The sequence below is a fragment of the Protopterus annectens genome, chromosome 12.part0 (genome assembly GCF_019279795.1).
Source record: "Protopterus annectens isolate FY-2018-M chromosome 12.part0, PAN1.0, whole genome shotgun sequence".
Taxonomy (NCBI): Eukaryota; Metazoa; Chordata; order Ceratodontiformes; family Protopteridae; genus Protopterus; species Protopterus annectens.
In genome coordinates, this window is record NC_056746.1 from 972,019,853 (window position 1) to 972,043,406 (window position 23,554).

Consider the following 23,554-nt stretch of genomic DNA (forward strand, 5'->3'; position numbering starts at 1 on the left):
TTCTTCTAATATAGTCAGTTCTGGGCCTTAACAACAAATAGCATGAGCCAATGCTACATTATGCTTTTCTGCTAGGAATGTGATCTAGTATGTTGTGGTGGTCATTCAAACTATCATGGTATGCTTCAATACCATATCACTACAGATACAGTCAAATGTTACAACATTATTTAGTGTACAGTGTTATGGCTCAGAGTCTACAACAAGCTATATAAAGTTATAAACTGCAAGAACAGATCCACCATTCTTAAAAATGACATGCCTTGATATATGAAGAGTAAGACAGCAAAGCGACATATATTATATTTAAATCATTTAGTTGATACTTCACCTGCTGTGTGTGTGTTGTTCCTCACCAGTATCCCAAGCTAGAAGGGAAAACAGCTAAGGTCGTAGCTGGCTAAACCGTAGACTAAGTGCTTGCACTATTATCTTGAAGAGATAAATGCAGCCCAGCACCAAGTTATTTCACACTAGTGTTACATTCCAGTACTAAAGCTGAGTTTGTCTTGCTTCCCTGGTTATATATGCCTTCCAACATTGGTGCTTCTAGTTGTGTGGCTCTACTCCAGACCTGAGGCAATGAGGAAAGTCTGTACTCTTTGTTTATTGTACATTTACCCAGAATATGTGATACACATCTCTGTTCTAAGAAAGGGTACATACAAGCTTGATTTGTGGCTTGTTTTAAAAAACCATAGCAAGATCAAGGCACAGCACTGCCTGAGCCACACTCGGCGAGTTTAGAGAGGTGGAAATGAACATGTAATTCCTGTCTGCCTGCTTTTTGAAAGTAGCACATGCTAACAATGTACTGCGACACAAACGCTTGCAGAGGAGGATTAATTATCAGCCCATTACTGAGTTGCATTGTAAAAATCCATTCAGTTACTAAAGGATAGAAAGCACTTCTGACCACATGGGAGCAATCTGAAAGAGAAAACTCTGGGGTGTAAGCCATGTTTGACCAGCTCACAAGAATATAAACTCTTAGAACGCCTAACCACTACTCTCCATTATGGCAGTCAGTTAATTGATGTTAAGGAGGTTGTGTGGAAGATCTGTGCTTACTTTCATCCCTACAGCAGTCTGCCAGTGGTGTGTATGAGTTCAGAATAGACTCAGTTTTGTCTGACAGAGCTACATGTTCAAACCTTAGTTATTGAAGCAAATGTTGTGCTTCTGCTCCTCACCCCAAATTCCTACTGCAGCAAAGTCTCTCAGGAATCTTCATCTATCGCATATACCAGTTTCTATTCCTGTATTCCTACAGCTTCTGTTCTGCTGTTTTATTATCTCTCTACCTATCCATCTTTTGATCTATCTTTTTTAATTTACTGTTGGCTTCTCTTACAACTGCTGGTAGTATACAAAGGCATTTAGGCAATACATATATGTTGTGCCATTCTTGATAATGAGCTGCTGTTTATAACTTGCAGGGCAGTATAGTAAAATCTTACTATTTTACCCCTATTTTATTTTGATAGGTACAAAAGTAGAAATAACAGCTGGAAAAACAAGGCACTTGTCCTCCCAAGGACATTAAGACTTTCTCTGACAGCAGCTGCTTGCAAAAAGGAAAAGTAATTTTAAGATGTTTTACCTATCTGTTTTACTTCTATTTAGTGGGGGATTCTTCTTCCTCCTGAACACTTCACCATACAGAAGATCTACACACTTGCACTTCAATAACGATTCAATACAGTACTGTTACTGATGCTCAGACATACATTTCAAAATACTAAAAGGCCTTGTACATGATATAGCCAGGACTATATCACAAGAAATTATTTGGTGTAAAATTACTTCTGAATAAGAGTAAAACAGTAAAACATGCAATAAGTTTCACTTTAAATAAATAATGGTATTAATTATCCCAAATGAACTACTTTATAGACTATAGTACTGGGGAGCTCAGTCTTCTTTTACAGACCTTCATGCATAGCAGAATGTTTTCAGTGGAGCAGTTATGTATATGGGGTGGGCCATATGATGTAAACCCCAACCTAATTGCCAGTAATAATGTCACACTGGTAGTAGTCTCAGCTAGACAACATTCAGTGGCAATATAAAAGTATACATGGATACACTCTCTCTCTCTCTCTCTATATATATATATATATATATATGTATATATAGCCCATCAATCTAATGCAAGAGATCTTGAGCACTATACTATCCAAAACAAAATGAAACAAATGTGGATACTTTTCCAATAAGAGGGCAACAGCATTTTTTTCACCTCATTCGCAACAGTTGAAATGCAGTTGGTGAGCTGCGAATGTACTGTGAAATCATGTATTTTTCATAGTAATATTGACAGGTGTGTGTGAAATAATTAAATGAATAACATTTAAAAAAAAGGCGGTAAATTATACATTTTACACACACTTGTTAAGATTAACAACAAAAGTAAATGTCCGTTAATGGGGCAAACACTCAAAATGTGCTTTACATCAATAATTTCAAGAAAGACTTTACAAAATGATGTAAAGCCTCCACCATCTTTGCCTTGCACTTCCATCTGATTATGGTTTGCATCCTCAAAATCGAGTGCCTCAGCGACAGTTATTTCGCCGGTTTTGTTATTTAATTTGAAAAAATGTCTAATTGACTCTGATTCTGAAATATGAGATACTGCATAAGTGATGTCACCATTAGGCCCATTCTAAGCAGTCACCTTAACTGCAACATAATTTTTACCATCTGTTCAAAAATCTTCACTTTATAAATGGATTGATTACAAATCGAAGCATTATCGTTGGTGTCTACAACAATCATTTGAACTACAGCTGTTAATGAACGGGTAAGGAACGGGATTAGACAGAGAGCAAATCTGTGGACAGACACCTAAATGCAAGCTATATTTCCAGCTTCTAATTGAAAACCCCTTAAAACTGTTACACGCAGAAGTGGAAATTTTAGATGTGAATGACAAAATGATCAGAGCAAACATGCTGAGATCTTACTGGTAAAGCAGCTAGACTACTAGAAGGCACGTAAAATGTCATTACAACTGACTGCAGTAGATGGCGGTGAACCTTAAAGAACTGGAACAGCTGTAGTTCAAATAATTGTTCTAGACACCAATGAAAATGCTCCAATTTGAATCTATACGTTTATAAAGTGAAGCTTTTGGAACAGAATGGTAAAAATTATGTTGCAGTTAAGGTGAGTGCTACAGACGTGGATAATGGACCTAATGGTGACATTGAAATTATTGACATAAAGCACATTTTGAATGTTGCCCCGTTAACGGAAAAGTACCCAAATTAATAGTAGTGGGAGACCTAAACATTGACTGGAAATGCCTGGTAGAGCAGCAGCTACACAGGAATCTAGCAGGAAACAACTTGCCTAAGCTTGTGAGAGAAGATATTAGACACAATCCTATGACAGCAAAGGTCCGGTTTTAGACATAATCATCACAGACATACCTGATAAAATTATCAGACCTACAAATTGTTCTGCCTGCAGTGGGAGACCATTATCCAGTTTTTACTGCTTGGAAATGTAAAATAGAAAAACTACCTCCTCGACTCTTATACACCTACACTATTCCTGAAGCCAGTGAATCCCAATGGAAAGCAAAGTTACAATTCATTCACAGAGAGCCAGGTATACAGTTGTCAAGATCCAACAAGTGCAATCTCAATCTTCTATAAAGTATGAGTCACCAGTAAACATAAAAAATAAATATATGGTTAATAAATGGCCTTAAAACACAAATTACAACATAGATAAGAGTGGCTAGACTATAAATGGGGTATTAATAATCAAAGGAAAACAGAACACTTTCAAAAGCAACAAAAGGCACCCAAATAAATACCACTAAAGCTAATGTAGCCTTCATCTACTCAATGAACCAAAACAGTTCTGGCATGCCTTTAGAAACATAAATAATAAAATATTTTCAAAAGTTGTTATCAATGCACTGACTATCATAAAAAAAGCTAAAAGACAATATATTCTTCCCTTTTCCCCATTCAAAAAATTATTTAACATTCCTTCACTCATTTCATGAATCCTCTACAACAATGTATTATCTAATCCCACTTGTACTTTAAAATCTTTTCCAAAAAATGACACTCAGGAACTCTTAGATAAAACAGACTACTATTACAATTCATATTTTCACATATCACAACCCAAATTGCTAAGCAGAGGTAGTACCATTTTAGGCCACCTAGTAAAGAATATATTTAATCTGTGCATCATCACTAAATTAATTTCACCCAGTTTTAAACACTGATAAGTAGACCCTTTTTAAAGCTGCTACCCCAACCACAGTCAACAACTACTAACTCCTGTCCTGTAGTCATAACTGTTGAAAATTTAATCTACAGACAAATATATATATTATCAAACGTTTAACATACTCACAGACAAACAGCATGTACACTGACAGAAATGTATATCAAAATGGAGAAAGGATTACTCACAGCTGCCATGTTCCTGGTTCTTAAATGTGCCTCTGAAATTGCAGAACACCGGATTTGTTCAACCAGTAATTGAATGAATCCAAGACTACCTTGACAATATGACTTTTTGTACTATTCTTTAACAATGCTATCTCAGAAAGAGAAAGTACAACAATGACAGTCCCACACAGCTGACTGCTGGGGACCCTGCTAGTCTCAATATTTATCAGCAGTCGAACTTATGATCTCCTATGTATTATTTGCACACTGCAAGTAGCTGATCTTCTGTTTACAATAGGACATAAATATTTAAATAAAGAGTTACAAGAGGATTTTTGGTTAGCTATGAAATGTGAAAAAAGGTTGAGGATGGATGGAAGAAATTGGTTATATCGTAATAGTTTTACAGTAAATACTGAGCGTTTGTTATATTGAGGTTAGGAACTCAGAAGATATCTGTACCTTCAACTGAACTGCAACAGTATCTAGGGATTATGTTAGGTAACAAGTTACCCTGTAGCAAACATGTACAGTGGATAGAAAAAGTTTACACATCCCTGTTAAACTGCCAGGTATTTGTGATATAAAAAAAATGAGACCACAATAAATCATTTCAAAACTTTTCCCACCTTTAATGTGACCTATAACCTGTACAATTCAATTGAAAAACAAACAAATCTGTTAGGGGAAAAAAATGTACAATAAGCTGGTTGCATAAGTGTGCACACCCTTAAACTAATACTTTGTTGAATCACCTTTTGATTTAATTACAACATTCAGTCTTCTTGTCTACACATCTGCCATCAATCAAAGTTCAGCTGTCCTAGTAGGATTTTCCTGACATTTACTCAGTTGCCTGCTACAGCAAAATCCATGGTTCACAGAGATCTTACAAAGCATCAAAGGGATCTCATTGTTGAAAGGTATCAGTCAGGAGAAGGGTACAAAAAAATTTCCACAGCATTGGATATACCATGGAACACAGTGAAGACAGTCATCAAAAAGTGGAAAAATATGGGACAACAGTGACATTGCAAAGAAGTGGACGTCCCTCCAAAATTGATGAAAAGACAAGACGAAAACTGGTCAGGGAGGCTACCAAGAGACCTACAGCAACACTGAAGGAGCTGCAGGAGTTTCGGGCAAGTACTGGTTGTGTACTACACGTGACAACAATCTCCCATATTCTCCATATGCCTGGGCTGGTCTATGGGATAGGGTTGCAAGACAGAAGCCTTTTCTTACACAGAAAAACATCCAGGCCCGGCTAAAATTTGCAAAACAATACATCGTCTCCTAAAAGCATGTGGGAAAATGTGTTATGGTCTGATGAGACCAAGGTTGAACTTTTGGCGACAATTCCAAAAGGTACGTTTGGCGCAAAAACAATACTTCACATCACCAAAAGAACACCATCCCCATGGTGGTAGCAGTATCATGCTTTGGGGCTGCTTTTCTTCAGTTGGAACTGGGGCTTTAGTCAAGGTGGAGGGAATTATGAACAGTTCCAAATACCAGTCACTTTTGGCCCAAAAACTTCAGGCATCTGCTAGAAAGATGAAGATGAAGAGAAATTTCACCTTTCAACATGACAATGACCCCCAAGCATATATCCAAATCAACAAAAGAATGGCTTCACCAGAAGAAAATTAAAGTTTTGGAATGGCCCAGCCAGAGCCCAGACCTGCCCTTGCAATCTGACAGATTTGGAGCTCTTTTGAAAGGAAGACTAGGCAAATATTACCAAGTCAAGATCTGCCATGCTGATAGACTCCTACCTAAGAAGACTGAATGTTGTAATTAAATCAAAAGGTGCTTCAACAAAGTATTAGTTTAAGGGTGTGCACACTTATGCAACCAGCTTATTGTACATTTTTTATTTTTTATATTTTTCTCCTAACAGTTTTGTTTTTCATTTGAATTGTACAGGTTATAGGTCACATTAAAGGTGGGAAAAGTTTTGAAATGATTTATTGTGGTCTCATTTTTTATATCAGAAAAAATGGCATTTTAACAGGGGTGTGTAAATGTTTTATATCCACTATATAACAATACGGTGAGAACGTTCTGAAGCAAATCATAGTATCATGTAGAAGCTCCCACCTGCTTACTACTGGAGTTCAGGCATCACTAGCCAAAAATGTCCTTATTCCATACATTGTATATAGTCTTGTACTAGCTATCTAAATTCCCAATAAAATATTGCTATCCTTCAAACAGCTGAGAACAAACTACTCAGATTCATTTATTTATCTTAATAGAGAGAACTCCACTGTGGTGCATTATAAGAAAAGCAAATAGTTACTACTGCAGGCAAAAGTACATTTTTTAATTAAATACTCTAACTCACCTTTAAAAAACACACTTCTAATTAGTCTCCAGTCTAAACTAAGAAGTCAAGTCACCCAATCCTACAAACATCTCTACATATACCGTGAAAACAATAGAAACAGTCTTCTGCAAAACAGCATATCAGAGTATTTTACCAAAGTACAAAAAAAGCTATTAAATTAAATGTTTTTCAAAAGTTATTAAAATCATACTTCACCAGCAGGAAGTGCAAATTTTATGGGAAATCATGTCAGAGCTAGTGAATTGGGGCCTAAGCTATCATACTAAAAAAAATGACATTATTCTTAGCAACATGCAGCCATAATACACAGAGATAGCTGCGTAACTATTTTACATATGTAAATAAATAGTAGACTTGTATATAATGCAGTGATTTGTCTACATCACATTAATCGTATAAAAGCCCAACTCTAATTGTTACCAAACTGTATTAGTTCTAGTATTCTGTACGGAATGCTTTGAGTTATGTAAATATTCATGTAAAAGCATACCTGTTATAGTTACTGAACTGTAAATGTAGGTTATAATGTATCCTGAATGTAGATATTGGTTTGAAATGTAATTCAGATGATAATCTGGTTTGCAAATGTGTTTTGAAACGTTATTACTGCCTCTTGGCTTGGGTCATGGCTGAAAATGGTCTTACCAGCTCAATTAACTGGTTAACAAACTCAAATAAATAAATACATTGATAAATATATCATCTGCTCCATTAGGATAGTCAAAAAAGCTAAGAACATAGCATGCAGTACGTTAAATGCTTGACAAAGGATCTGTGGACACACCATCAAACCCTTAAGGAATGATAGCACAATCAAACTTATGCAGACATGTGGACAAAATCACTCTATTTGAAAAAAAAAATATAAAACATGAGTAAAACAATATTTCTGCAAGAGCCAATCTCTCTGCAATCTAACACTTGGTGATTCACTCTCCATACCCACTTGAGAATTGAAAGTGCATCCACAGTTCAGATAAGTAAAAAACAGTACATTTACTGCATCTCTAATAAAAGAAAGAAATCTAAACTTCACTGACAAATAAATGAAACACAAACCAAATGACAGTTTTAACAAAAAAAGCTTTAACTCATTCCCTCCAGTAAAACTCTTTTGAGTGTATACCTTTAACTCCTAGTGGGTGTGGCCTGTTCCATTAAAAATGAAGTTATCACCTTACAATTCCAAATACTCATTGACAGAGGTCAAATATCAGTACAGTTGTGTTTGCTATCATGTATGCTTCAAGATAAAATATTCTGATACTTTGTATGTAGCATGATTTTGGAATTACTAATGGAAATATGAACAAGCAATATCTGACGCCTAGAGGAGCAGTAGGAGGTAACTGCAGATGCACCTGGAGGCATCACTCGGATGTAATGAGTTAAAGAACATAATGCTTTTTAGAAAGTTGTCTGATTTATTGGTTCAACAGAAATTCCTTTGATGAAACTGCTACTAATAAAGTTATTGCTCACCTTTAAAAAATGCACAAGTCAGATGTCTTTAGTCTAACCTAAGAAATCAAGTGCTTGATATGAATATTTAAATATTAGATACAAATCATATTACAAGATGTTTCAAAGCTAACAATAAGCAGACAGAGCAAATTCGGGCATCAATTTATCTGAATATTCAAGTCTCAAAATGCACGTTGTTTGACTTGTCAGGACATTCAAAGGCTGAAAGTCTCCAACAATTTGTGATCTACTGGGATATTTAAAGGCCAAAAGTAACTGACTGCATCTTTCTGACAAGAAACAGAATGGTTCTGAGAAAAATAAATACTTAAAGGGCCATTGCAACACTTTTCACTATAAACTGGACTATGTAGTGTATTGTGACTTAGAAATCATTCACACTGCTTATACAATGTTAACAATACACAACTAAGGCTCACCCTGGAAGGGGACTCTTTAATCCCTGCAAAACTAGGAAGCTCCAGTGTTCAAATGAGTAGTATTCTGAGGTACAGGGGCAACCTATGCAAATACTTTATACAATGAACAGCCGAAATAGAAGTTTAGAAGCTAACCTGCCAGCTGTAGTCCACAATTGTGCTTATACTGTCAAATAATAGAACAGCTAAAAACATTAATTTTCTATGTTTTGTCTGCTGTGATATGAGCCTAATGCACAATCACAGCAAACTCTTCCTTCAGGGACTATATCACTGTCTACAATTACCATTTCCTAGATGTGTGTGTGTGTTTGTGTGTGCATTTGTGCTTGCACGTGTCTGTGTGATGCCAACTGTCCACAAACAAAACTGCAGTCCAAGCAGAAAACAAAAGTTACAATAAAATAAAGAAGTCTTGCTGGAGGAGGGAAGCCTCATGTACTCGATGTGGGGGGCTTTCTCCTGCATCTCTTCTCTGACATACACCCTCTATGGCAGCACCTACCAGGAGAAAGTATATTGAGAGATTATGTCTGTTCTATGGTATTCCAGTGCTGTTTTATAAGAAATAAAAGAAACTTCAAAGCACTTTGCCTCATCTCACAGTTCACCCTCCGCTAGAGAGACAGTATGGTACTGTACTCTACGCGCATTGACTGCATCTTGTTCTGCCTTTTCAATTAATCACATTGCCAAAAGGAAATAAAAGTGGGCAAGAGAATGGTGGAAAAAAACACTACGCTGTTATAACACAATCTGAAAGCAAATCATAAAAACAAGTATATCTGAAAAAGATGCTGCTATAGGTCTGTGCAGCTGAAATACAGTCCTGCCAGTTAATTCATTTAACTCAAATAACTGAAGTAGCCCATGGTTCAAATAATGAAGAATATGATTGTCAATGCATCAGAAATAGTTAAAATATGGCTCTGCATCACTTCAGCTAAAGTAAACATTTTCTACAAAGATCCTTGCCATATCATCAGGGACAGAACAGATATTGTGTTTCTAGCCATCTAAGTTTCTGTGCTGCTAAAGATGAGCCTCCTGTACAGAACATATTTTGTAACAAGCTAATATGTCACTGTGCCTTCTGTGTATGTATGCAATGTACAAAGCCAGTTATGTGTATACATTCTAAAATTATTCATTCATTCATTTTCTAAGTCACATTTCCTAGTTAAGCTCACAGTAGTAGCAGTGTGATCAGCAGGTTAGATCAGATTTCTCTAGGTTAATCAGCAGTCTACAACTCATTCTGTGGGATCCCAAGAAGTTTGCAAATAAGCTGAGATACAATCACTCCACCCCTGAGTCTGCTATTGGAGCTTCTTCTGTTGGACCACCTGATACACCTCATGTGAGAAAGACTCAATGGCCATCCTCAAAAGATACACAGATCATTTTAGCTGACAGCTGTCAACATGTAGGAGCAGTGGTTACACTCTGAGACTGAAAAACCAGGAAGCATTGTTGAGAAGCAGAAGGAGCACCTTGAAGATCTCTTGAATCTGGTGAACAGACATTCCTCTGAGAGGGCAGAAGAATAAGCAGACTGTGAAAGTGGATCAATTTCAGAAGATAAGGCCATTGATTAAGCATTTCCACTGTGGCAAGGAACTCCGCCAAGGACGGTCCCAAGCCCGGCTGAAAAAGGAGGAGGGTTGGGCTTAGGGTTAGCAACCCCACCCCGTAAAAAACTATTTGCTACAAAAACACCAACTACAGGAAACACAGACAATCTTGTCTTGGAAGAGGAGGGTTCTTCAAATGGAAGATTTATGAAGTTTTGTGGCCAAAGCTGAAAGGACGCCACAAAGCAGAGCACCCTTCTCTCTACCAGGAAAATAAACATTGGCACATGGAATGTCAGGACCATGTATGAGCTAAACAAGGCAGCCCAAGTGGCAGCAGAAATGAGAAATAACAACTTGAGTTTGTTGGGAATCAGCGAGACAGGGTGGACAGGGGCTGGTCAGTGTCGATTATCTACAGGAGAGTTGCTGCTTTATTCTGGACATGAGGACAGTGAAGCACTTCACTCCCAAGGGGTTGGTCTTATGTTGGCTAAACAGGCCCAGAGAGCCCTGACTGGATGGGAAGCACATGGCCCCAGGATCATCACATCTTCATTCCGTACAAAGAAGAAGAAAATTGTAATGAATGTGGTCCAGTGCTACGCACCAACTAATGACAGTGAAGAGGAAGATAAAGATCAGTTTTATGAAAGACTGCAGCAGATCCTCGAGACCTACACAGACAAAGACCTTACTATCCTTATGGGCGATATAAATGCCAAGGTCGGATCCAGTAACATAGGATATGAGCAAATCATGGGTACACATGCTCTGGGAACAATCAATGAGAATGGTGAAAGGTTTGTTGATCTATGTGCTCTCAACAATTTGGTCATTGGAGGCAGCATTTTTCCCCACAAACGGATACACAAAAATACATGGGTCTCCCTGACTACACAACAGAAAACCAGATAGATCACATATGCATCTGTAGAAGGTTTAGAAGAACATTACAAGATGTCAGAGTGAAAAGAGGGGCAGATGTAGCATCTGACCATCACTTGGTGGTGGCTAGACTGAAGCTAAAGCTAAAAACCCAGGTTCAAGAGTCATCTAGGAGAATCAAATACAATGTTCATCTATTGAAAGATTCTCAGACAAAAGAACAGTTCAACATTGCACTGAAGAACAAATTTGAAGTGCTACAAGAACTGGTTGAGGAGGGTGGAGTAAACAGCTCTTGGCAGAATGTGAAAAAGGCTGTAGACTTAGCTTGTCAAGAGACACTGGGACCTAAAAAGTATCATCAGAAAGAGTGGATCACTGCAGAAACACTGGTAAAGATAGAAGACAGAAAGAGGAAGAAGGCAAAAGTAAACAACAGTAAAACCAGAGCTTTAAAGATCAAGGCCCAAGAAGAATATGCAGATGCCCACAGTGAGGTCAAAAGATGCATTAAAATAGACAAGAACAATTATGTGGAACAGTTGGCAGTTGAGGCAGAACTGGCAGCTTACAGTGGTAACACAAAAATGTTGTATGATATCACCAAGCAACTTTCAGGAAAGTACAGTAAGCCAGAGAGACCTGTTAAAGATAAGCAAGGGAAAACCATCAATAGTATAGAACATCAACTGAAAAGGTGGGTGGAACACTTTGAAGAACTTCTAAACAGACTGTCACCTCTAAACCCTCCAATTATTGAGCCAGTCAATGAAGATCTACCAATCAATTGTGAAAAGCCAAGCAAGGAGGAGATCAGGAAAGCCATCATCCAAATGAAAAATGGGAAAGCGGCAGGACCAGATAACATCCCGGCAGAGGCCCTTAAAGCAGACTTGAATACATCAGTGGAGATGTTGTACCCACTCTTTGAAAGAATCTGGGCAGAGGAAACTGTTCCTTCAGAATGGAAAGAGAGCCATCTCATTAAGCTTCCCAAGAAAGGGGACCTTAGCAAATGCGACAACTACAGAGGCATCAATCTTCTATCAGTTCCAGGAAAAGTTTTCAACCGTATCCTTTTGGAAAGGATAAAGGACACCACTGACAAAAAGCTGAGAGAAGAGCAGGCAGGCTTCCGCAAAAATAGATCGTGTACTGATCAAATTGCAACGCTCAGAATAATTGTGGAACAGTCAGTTGAATGGAACTCATCATTGTATATCAACTTTGTTGACTTTGAAAAGGCATTTGATAGCATGGACAGAGAGACACTGTGGAGCCTTCTGAAGCATTATGGTATACCAACGAAAATAGTAAATTTGATAAAGAACTCATACAATGGTCTATCATGCAGGGTTATACATGGAGGGCAGCTCTCTGAAAGCTTTCAAGTAAAAACTGGGGTCAGGCAAGGATGCTTACTGTCACCATTCCTCTTCCTGTTAGTTATCGATTGGATTATGAAGAAATCTACTGCAGGACAAAAAAATGGGATCCAATGGACCCTATGGAGTCAGCTGGAAGATCTGGACTATGCTGATGACCTCGCCCTCATCTCTCACAGCCAGCAGCAAATGCAAAACAAGACAAATTTGGTGGCAGTTACAGCACTAGAGGTGGGTCTTAACATTAACAATCTGAAGACAAAGATCCTTAAATTAAACTCCACAAATACTAACCCTATCACTCTGCAAGGGAAGCCACTGGAGGAAGTGCAGTCCTTTACCTACCTTGGCAGCATAATTGACAAGCAGGGCGGATCAGAAGCTGATGTCAGGGCAAGGATAGGAAAAGCAAGAGCAGCCTTCATACAGTTAAATAGGGTCTGGAAAACAAGAGAACTATCCTTGATCAACAAGATAAGGCTGTTTAACTCTAACGTGAAGTCAGTACTGCTGTATGGGGCAGAGACCTGGGGGTTAAACAAGACCACCACTAAAATACTTCAGACATTTACAAATAGCTGTCTCAGGAAGATTCTACGGATTCGATGGCCAGACACTATTAGCAACGCCACCCTTTTGGAAAGGACCAACCAACTTTTGATTGGGGAAGAAGTTAAGAGGAGGAGGTGGAGATGGATTGGGCATACTCTTCGCAAACCAGCAAACAACATTACAAGACAGGCGTTGCGCTGGAATCCTCAGGGGAAGAGAGGAAGAGGCCGCCCACGAAACACCTGCAGGCGAGACTTTGAGGCAGATGCTAAGCTTAGAGGCTACACATGGAACCAAATAGAACAGCTGGCCCAGGACAAGATTCGGTGGAGAGCTGTAGTTGGTGGCCCATACCCTGTCAAGGGTGACGGGCATAAGTAAGTAACTGTGGCAAGGCATTGAGAGTGGATGAGATCTGGTCACAAATGGTGAAGGTGATGGACATTGTTAAGATGTCATGATTAATATGCCTTTGCAGTATTGCATAGAAGGCTGAGACAGTACTTCTGGACTGACAAACTGGAGAAATAGTCCCCATTTTCAAAAAGGAGGGTGTGCTCCAGTTGTAAAGGTATCATGCTTATCCTCCCTGGGAAAGCATATATCATCATACTGGAAATAAGACTTGATCCATTAGTCGAGACTTTGATTTTAGGAGAAGTACAGATTTCATTTAGGAGGAGAAGTGCAGATTCTGTCGTAGCTGTGGAACAGTTTATCAGCTCTTTATCCCTGCTCAGATATCACAATAGTCGTGGGAGTTTGCTAGAACTATCTACATTTATTTTGCGGACTTCCAGATGGCATATGACATGTATTGTGAAATGTCTTGTGGGAAGTATTACAAAATCACAGGATTCCAAGTCTGCTACTGTATGTCACTATCCTTATTCTATATGAAAGGCAGTTATTAGTAAGCTACCCTTATCCTTGAAAAATAAACCCAAACTAGTTGCAACTATGCAAGTTATTTACTATCTTAAAAAGGGTTACCATTCATTTTACACGGTATACCCAAATACAGGTATTCAAAGAAATAAGCTGAGAAAATAGCTATGTATGTTTCTGTAGCACATATGCAAACAAAACATGTCTGGTATTTTGACCCTGTGTTTGAGGAGTGAGATTTATGTCTGCATTCTTGGCATTAAGTCAAACACATTAAAGGTAGGAGTAAAATTTTGCCAATGGTGTGTTTTGCTTCTCTATATCCTAACATTAGTTATGCTCAGAAGCAGTCTTGCTACAGAATAGATTTTGCTACAACATATATAAAGTGTAGCTCGTCTATTCAAGGGCTTTCATTCGTTTGTATACAGCATATGTTTCTTTCTCTACGTATATTTTTCCATGCATGTGCAAGTAACCATTCCTATTTCATTCAGCTTGTTTCCTCCTGTTGTTCTCTTCTCCCAGTCCTTAATTCCTACTACAGTTTGTACAATCAAAGCGAGTCCCTTCTCTCTTTATGTTTCATTGACTGCATTTAGTTTTGTACAAATTATAGTCCGTGACACATCTGCTCCTCTACACGTCAGTTTTATCATTTCACATTTCATGTAAAGTATTTTTTGCACTGCAGATCATTGTTGCTGCATATTTTTCCAAGCATTTCCTACATTGCTGTCTTATTCTTTGATGACATTTTTTCACTGTGTTTTAGAGAAAAAGTTAAGATAAAATATATTGTTATGAACATTATTCTGTAAGTGTGGTCTGAGACACTCATGAGGTAAAGAAAATTTCTGATACCTTGGCAACCTGAATTTATGTGCAACCATAGCTACCTCAACTTGTTTTCATTTACTGTTTCTTCCAGGACAAAAATGTGAACTCTGGCTGTGTGGGACTGTATTCACTTTAGCTGACATTCTGCTTGGAGCAACACTACACCGCCTCAAATTTCTAGGACTTTCAAAAAAATACTGGGAAGATGGAAGCAGACCCAATCTTCAGTCCTTCTTTGAGAGAGTACAAAAACGATATGCCTTCAAAAAAGTTTTAGGAGATATACACACCACTTTATTGTCTGCTGTTTTACCTAATGCCTTCCGTCTTGTGAAACGAAAACCGCCATCTTTCTTTGGGGCTTCTTTTTTAATGGGATCCTTAGGAGGAATGGGATATTTTGCCTACTGGTATTTGAAGAAAAAATACATTTAGAAAGGGAATAAATGGTGTTTTGTTGTCTCTGTACTGTGTAATGTCATGAAATGTAATTGTATTAAAGTCATAAATTCTAAAATTAGTGTATATTTACTATAAGCATTCCATACAACAGAATGATAAAGCACACCTGCTATTCATTTTATTACTGACTTTGGTTATTTATAGACAAGATACAAAGTTTTATTTTTACTTAGTCCACACCAAGTCAAAGCTATTTAGCATCTTCCAAAGACAATATCTACAACAGTCAGCTGAGCCATATAATACTACAGTTTTATTTAAGTGATGCCATCATTTTTCAGCACTTTGAACCTTACAAAGACATAGCTATAAATGGCTAGGGAGCTGGAATTATAGTCTACTTGTTAGATTACTGGTATAACTCTGAAAATGGTAAGGAAGTCCATTCAGACCAGTGTTATATGGCTGTTCAACTCAGTATATTTACTGAAAAGTATCTACAGAGAATATATTTATTTAAAAGTAAATCTGGGTGCTGCATCCATTGTAGTTGTTGATATGAGTCTTGTTGCCATGATAGGACACTTCAGCAAATATACCCCCTTTTCCCCCAGGCAGGACAGCCTCAGATGGGGGGTAAAGTCCCTTTTGTGGGGTGTGGGGGGCTTGCCCCATTTCATCCAGGATGATAACTATTAACTCTTTTCATAAACAAAATTTGCTGAAATGTCTTGTTAATAAATTAGGACTCGATTATGCCAACTATAATCAAATTTATACTTTAAATAGTAGGACTGACATGCTCTAAAAGGTTTACCAACTGCTTAAAGGGAAACATAAAAACAAATAAGCACAGCTGTGATGGACATAACATGACTGTGTTTATAGCAGTTTTGTGTCATACTTGAATTTAAGTATACCAGTAGAAAATATTTCTAGCATTCACAACCATTTGACTAATCAGATTGCATCTTGCTTGTGACTCTTGATACCACATAGCATCCATGTTGCTGTCACTTCCTTTATTCATTAACGTAATCAGTATTTTCTTGAAGACAAGATGCCTGGATATAGAATGATTTATTTGAATCTGGTTCTATGAATCAAATTGCTAAATGGTAATTCACAAGCTCACTTTAAATAAGAGCAAAGTCAAGCATTCCTCAGATAGTTATCAGCTCCATAACCAAGAGTTCATAGCTATTCTCCAGTCATTACTAATGTAGAACTTATATAGCTCCCCACTGGCCGTGTGTGTCTTGTTTGGCTTTCTCCAGCTTCCCAAAACATCTTGGTTGTTTGGCTTCTATGTGTTATCCATGCATACTGGTTTCCTTGTAAGTGACCAATAACCATTTGAATGGGTTCTAACTGTCCTAACACATCTTTGATATCACCATTTATCTCAAATTGAAGAATAGAATATTAGGCTCAGATGACTGTTATTTGTATGATGCCTCTATGCATTTTAATTTGGAATATCTCCTTTCCCAATTTTTTGTGGGACTCTGGAATTAGTAGTTTTACTACTGTCATGAAGCCCACAGTCTTGAAGGTCATAATCCTGAGACCATAATATTGAAAAAGCAAAACATTGAAGACTACAACCTCAAATACAAAATTCTACTTCCAGTGTGAATCCAGGAATAAGTGCTAAACATAGGTCCTACAAATGTGCAGGCCAGGGGACAAGTGCTAACATGGGTCATTGTGATCTTCAGTGTTTTGCTCTTTCGATATTATGATCTCAGGATTATGACTTTAAAGGCTGTGGACTTCAAAACTGTGATTGTAAACTGAGTTAAATCTCTCTCTCTCTCTCTTTGTTTCTCTTCTATAGATATCTGTATATACACATGGGAACAGAACATTATGTTGAATCAGCTTCACACTGACAAGTGAAAAAGCCAGTACAGTGGATTGAAAATCAGCTGATTGAAAAGTGCCAGCTTTTTCACCAACAGATTGTGGTACAGTGGGGATCAGTATTGATGCCCTTTCCCCTCTGTAGTGCAATCTCAGAGTTGGCATATATAATTAGCAGGAGATGGGGGTAGGGAGATTGCCACCCCCCTGAAAAAAATAATCGTAGTTTTTTTGCCGATCCTTTGCGGATCATTGTTTACATTTTTTACGAAGAGTTGTTGATCATTGTTGGATTGATTACTTTCTGTTTAAATGAAAGGTTATGCTCCCATACATATATAAATAATGTGTGTGTGTGTATGGAGGGGATGTATGAGAGCCCTTTTTTTTTTTTTTGCTGTTCAGGGAATCGGGCATGGAGTTTTCATAGAAGAGGCCATCTACTCTTGTCCTTGTAACCCAGGTCATGGCTGGAAAGGATCCAGGAGGGATCTATTGACTTATCCAGTTAACAAACAAATTCAGTAAAAGTAATATCTTCTACTAACCAATTGTTTGTCAGGTGACACATCAGTTATTACTCTATCCTTCTGCCATATCATAGGATCATAGGAGGTTACTAGGCTATTGGCCTTGTGGCCCTTATAAGCCTGGTCAAGAACTTAGCTCATGTTTAGACAAGTCAACCCTTGATGCCTCTGTCCAGCAGGGACATGGGTGGAATCCCAGGGGTATATTTTCTGTTTCTCATCCAGTTATCCAGCCCGCACTTAAAAAGGGGCAAAGAGGCACTCTGTTTGACATGGAGAAGGAGTCTATTCCATAGATGGGGGAGTCTCCTGGACACAAATCTGTCTCGCCAACATGTCCTGTTGATGTTACAGACTAGGTTGAAGCTGAGCATGTGAGTTACTCGAGTGGAGCTTGACTTGCGGATATGCAGCAGTCCCATCAAGGTGGGGTCCGTGATACGAAAGGAGCGTATTATTAAGCTATCCTTTTCTAACAGAATTAAACCTGAACTAGATGCAAGTGTATAGGTTATTAATAATCTTAAAAATGAGTTACCATTCTTTTCACTCAATATGCTTAAATACCAGTTTTCGAAGCAATGAGCAAAAACAAATAACTACATTTCCTATAACACGTGTGTATTTAAAAAATGGCTATCTTATTCTTGTTTTATTCTGCTACATAAAGGTGTTTTGATCAGATATAGAACTTGTGACTTGCCTTATCACAAGTAAAGAAAATATATAATAATACATTAATAATACAAGCATCTCTTGAAAATGTTTGTTAAAGTTAACAAAATGATTAAATAAACTTCCTCTGTTGCTTACACCATGGAATAAGAAAATGAATTAAAAATAGAGCATGTTGTACATACAGTATTAAAACAAAGTTAAGTAATGAAAGTAATAACATTAAAATCTTAATATTCCTAGTAGCTACCCCAAGAATATAAGAGGAAAATTATGGGCACTACTTTCTGAATTTTCATGAAAAAATATTTTTATTTGAACTGATCACTATAATTTATGATATAGTTAGACTGAAAGATGCAGTTTCTCTTATGAAGCTTCCTACAGCTTGCTCAAGTGCAAGGTTTCAAAATGCAGCACTGCTTTTCCTGGTTAGGGGTCACCACAGCGGAACTCCGGTCTGCTAATGATTGGCAGTGGGTTTTTATGGTGCTGAGTTGCCAGCCCGACGCCCAACCTTCAAAGAAGGCACACCCATTCACACATGCACCTACCTGCATGCCTTTAAACATCACTCGACTGTGGGGAGGACACACAGACTCCACACAGAAGGCGTTCCAGCTGAGAATCGAACGGGAGAACCTCTTGCTGTGAGGCAACAACGCTAACTGCTGCACCACCGTGGCTCAATAAAATGCAACACTGCAAATCTGATGCTCTAAAACTCAGGATCTCTACAGACAGCCAATCAAAGCACAAGTAAATATCACAAAATCATGCAGTCAACATAGGCTATTTACATGAGGCACCTCATTCACATAGCCTCATACTTCAATATACTAAATCTGAGGATGCCATGGCTTCTGAGTGAGAATAGTAGGGTGGCTGTTGGAATTATATCACTGGTCTTCCATTTCTCCTAGTCCACAGAGTCGACTGCACGTGTGTGCAACAAATATATGTTGCCATTCACAAAGATGTGATTTTGAACATCAGCCTTAAAAGAAGCATTCTGATAGACCAGAATGGAAAGAAGGTGCAACCATGTGATACTCTTACAATGGCAGTAAATAAATGAATAACAGAATAATTTATGCAGGAAACCATCTACTTGATATAATGTAGTGTAGTAGTACGTGATATAATGGATATCAGGCATCTTCTGGATAGTTTCATTAATTAGATGTCCTTTACAGCACATGGCTGTGTCTTCATGCGATATTACAGGGTATGCCATTTGTGTTATTATTTTTTAGAGCCCCTGAACTAAATGGCTGGCTTGTTAACTTCATCATTGTCTGTCTCTTTTAACATTTGTTTGTGTAGCTTTTGTCCTAGTTCTTTTTTAACCAGAAAGTAAGAAAGTCTCTGATTATTTTTAACAATATGATGAGGACATTTGAAGTAGAAGTTTGCTTTGACAAACTGTGTTGAAGACTTTAGACAAGTCTAGAAATAAGGAGGACACTAATTTGCCATTATCCCTACCTTTATTAACAATATCTATAACTACGGTGGTGGTGCTGCGGTAGCGTTGTCGCCTCATAGCAAGACGTTGTCCCATTTGATTCTCAGCTAGAGCGTCTTCTGTGTGGAGGCATACGTGAATGGGGCCTGCATTCATTGAAGGTTGTGCATCAGGGCTGGTAACCCGGTACGTAAAAATCCACTACCAATCATTAGCAGACCGGAGTTCAGCTGTGGCGAGCCCTAACCGGGAAAAGCCGAAAGACACAAACTATAAAGGTTAGAAATGCAGTGCTAGTAGTATGTGAGGGAATGGAAGCTGTGTTATGAAGGGGATAGGAGTTCCCATGCAAGAGATACTTTAAACAATTGTTTTTGAAAACTAAAAAAATCCATGCATGTCTTGCAGCATGTGATCAAGAGCAAAACTGTAAAAAATGTATGCTGAACTACTGTATGTGCACCCAACTAAGATACATTTATTGGATGAACATCAATTAAACACTTCCGTTCCAAAGAACTTTATCAGAATCTGTCATTACACAGAATTAAAAGATATTTAAACCATAAAATGAAAGAAACTGAATAATTCATTGTATCTAAACCATAAAATGAAGGAATTTAAATAATGTATTGTATAAACATATTTTGTGTGCAAAATATTTTTATTTTTCATTCATGAGAAAGTTGATCCAGATCCTAGTGGTGGAGCATGGGAGAATACATTGGAATATCATGAGCTCATTTGGCAGCTTAAATTGAACACAATGAATGAGCCTGGTGTTAATGACCATGTTTCCATCACTAAGGTTCTTAAACTTGGATCTGCTGAATTATAATAATAATAGCCAAGATTGTAGTTGTTTAAGCAGTTCTTTGCTGGTCATCTGGCTTATTATTTTTATAGCAAGCTAATCATTAGTAATTGTTAGTTGAACTATAAAGCTTTTTTACCCGATGTTTTTAAATGTGGGGCTTTGGTATTATTATCTTTGAGATTTTTTTTAAAAAGTACATATAATGGCTTTAATTAACATATTTTATATTTTATATATGCTTTTGCTTATGGTAATGTATGATGTGATGTCATTGATCATACATGATTGATTGTAAATCATCATATGATTCGATTTTATGGTTTAAATATCTTTTAATGGAGTGTAATGACAAATTCTGATAATGTCCAGTGGAACAAAAGTGCTTAATTAATATTCGCACAATAAACTTGTCTATCTGGGTACACACATTTCAGTGTTCATTTTTAATTGATTTTGAATTTATTTTTTCAGGGGTTTTGAAGAAGGGGGAATAAGATTTCTATAGGTCTAAAGTTACTGATGTCTGCTGAATTTCCTTCTTTGTGTAGAGGGTTAATGTATGATTTTTTTCCAGGCGGGGGTGGGGGTGGGACTTGGGTGTCCTGGACTGACTAATTTATAAGGATTGAGACAGAACAGGCAATGCTTTTGGCTGCTGTTTTAAGCTACACACTTGGAGAGTCATTAGATGAAGCAGAGCATGGTTTGATTTTTTAAGAGTAATTTTATACAGGATGTGGGCACAAGTTTGAATGTAAAAGTGTATGTGGTGACATGTGGCTGTTTAGCAGGGTTGGGCTTAGATGTTGGGGAATCTTTGATTAGGGGAGCTGTACTGTCTAAGAAATAAGAATTGCATTTTGTTGCAGTTTTGAGTGGTGAGTTACTGAGAGATGGGGTTAGGGTTAAATTTTTGGTCAGGATGTAAGATTCCTTTAACAACTGACCAGAATGTGTATATATATATATATATATATATATATATATATATATATATATATATATATATGTATATATATATATATATATATATATATATATATATATATATATATATATATATATATATATATATATATATATATATATATATATATATATATATATATATATATATATATATATATATATATATATATATATATATATATGTATATGGGTCTAGGACACATGCTCGACTAGCATATGTCCGAATCACAAAACATCGAACACATATACACGAAAGTGCTTAACATCGAAAAGCGCTTCCGTGTATGTGTTGCTCAAAAAAAAAAAATCTATGTTTCTGCAGGGGGGCTTCGCCCTCCTGCACCCCCGACATGGGTGGCTGTGCCCACCACACCTCCCTACTTTATTATTCTCACTCCAAGATCACACTACAGTGGGGAAAATGGAATTTTCCCTTACCCACACTGTAGTCCGATCTATGAAACAGGCACACATACATGGAAGCACTTGTCGATGTTAAGCGCTTTCGTGTATGTGTGAATCTATGAACCTAAGCATGTGTCCGGAACCTATCTATATATATATATATATATATATATATATATATATATATATATATATATATTTTTTTTTTGTCTTTGTTTATTTGCTTTTTAGTACGGTTGCAGACTATTCTAACGTTTTTGAGATATTGTGATGTTTATATTTTTGCCATTCTTTCCATGTTTTTTCTCTATCCTACATTAGTATTCTAGTTTTTGGATAGCCAAATTGCTTTATTTGTTTTTAATCTCTTCCTTCTATGGGTGCAAGGCTATCTAAGATATTAAGGAAAGTTGTATTTAATTAATTTACAGGATCATCTAAGGGGAGGATTTTTAGGATGTTACAGTTAGATGATAGGGTAGTAATGAATATCTCTGGGTTAAACTTGGATAACTTTTGCATTGTTTTCTAAACATGCTGGTTGAGTGGATGTGTGAGATGTGTGGTCGTACAGAATCTGAGATGATCACTGAGAGAGTCTGACATTGTGCTTGTGGTAGTGAATTTGGTAGGGTCTGATACTAGGATCCAGTCTAATAAGCAATTTGATGTCTTGTTTTAATGTGTGGAACTGTTAATTAGTTGTGAGAAATCACATACTTACATGCTAGATGTAGGGGAGTTAGAGGTTATGTCCAAACAATTGACGTTGACATCACCTTTTAGTACTTTTTTCATGTCACTGTCAGGCCAGTAGTCCATCTCATTAGTGTATTGTATCTTCTGTTTTACTGCAGTTCAAGCACTTGCACTCAAAATTTTTACTGATGAAATGCAGTACCATTTGCTCACAGTTAACTGCAAATACACACACACACATATATATATATATATATATATATATATATATATATATATACATATGTAAAATAAAACAAAACCAAACTGTGATAACTGTACTAATAAAACAACAAACTTCTTTCTTATGAATTAAAAGAAAGACACTCGAAGGCAAAACTGATGCTAAGGGCTTTCATTCTTTAATGATATCTAGAACTTCTTCAGAACTGACAAAATTTTAAAAGTGTCAGGTATGAGTAAGGTGCACAAGGGAGAGAGAGAGAGAGAGAGAGAGATGTAACCATGACAATAGCATATAACTTTTTTTTCCAATATATTTATTGAACAATAGCATATAACATCTGAGAACACAGTGAGGAAAAAATTAACCAATCAGAAACTTCACATTTTGTACCGCTGTATATACATTAACAAATATTAGTATAAAGTGGGAGTGGTTAGAGTCCCCATCTCTATGCACATTTAACATTTAGGTTTTCATTGAGTCCAGGAGGGGTCTCAGCATTACTGGTTCTGTGTCACCATGGCATCTGCCAAAGCTTTAAGGAACTTCCCAACCAAGAAACACAAAGTGCAGGGTTTGAGTCCCACATGGGGTAATTGGCTAGGCTTAAAATGGCCCACAAAGGTAGTTGGCCTAGTACTAATCTATAAACCTATGAACCTATATATATATATATATATATATATATATAT

The 23,554-nt window shown here is 37.2% G+C and overlaps 1 protein-coding gene across 2 annotated transcripts in view; it reads left to right on the forward strand.

Moving 5' to 3' along the window:
- GDAP1L1 (ganglioside induced differentiation associated protein 1 like 1) overlaps positions 1-15,388 on the forward strand; it is a 494,626-nt gene extending 479,238 nt beyond the window's left edge. For both annotated transcript variants that reach the window (XM_044089994.1, XM_044089993.1), the window contains one exon: positions 14,897-15,388. In XM_044089994.1, the coding sequence (XP_043945929.1) occupies positions 14,897-15,240 (344 nt within the window). In that variant the 3' untranslated portion in view covers positions 15,241-15,388. The remainder of the gene's footprint in view (positions 1-14,896) is intronic.
- Positions 15,389-23,554: the final 8,166 nt, after the last annotated feature.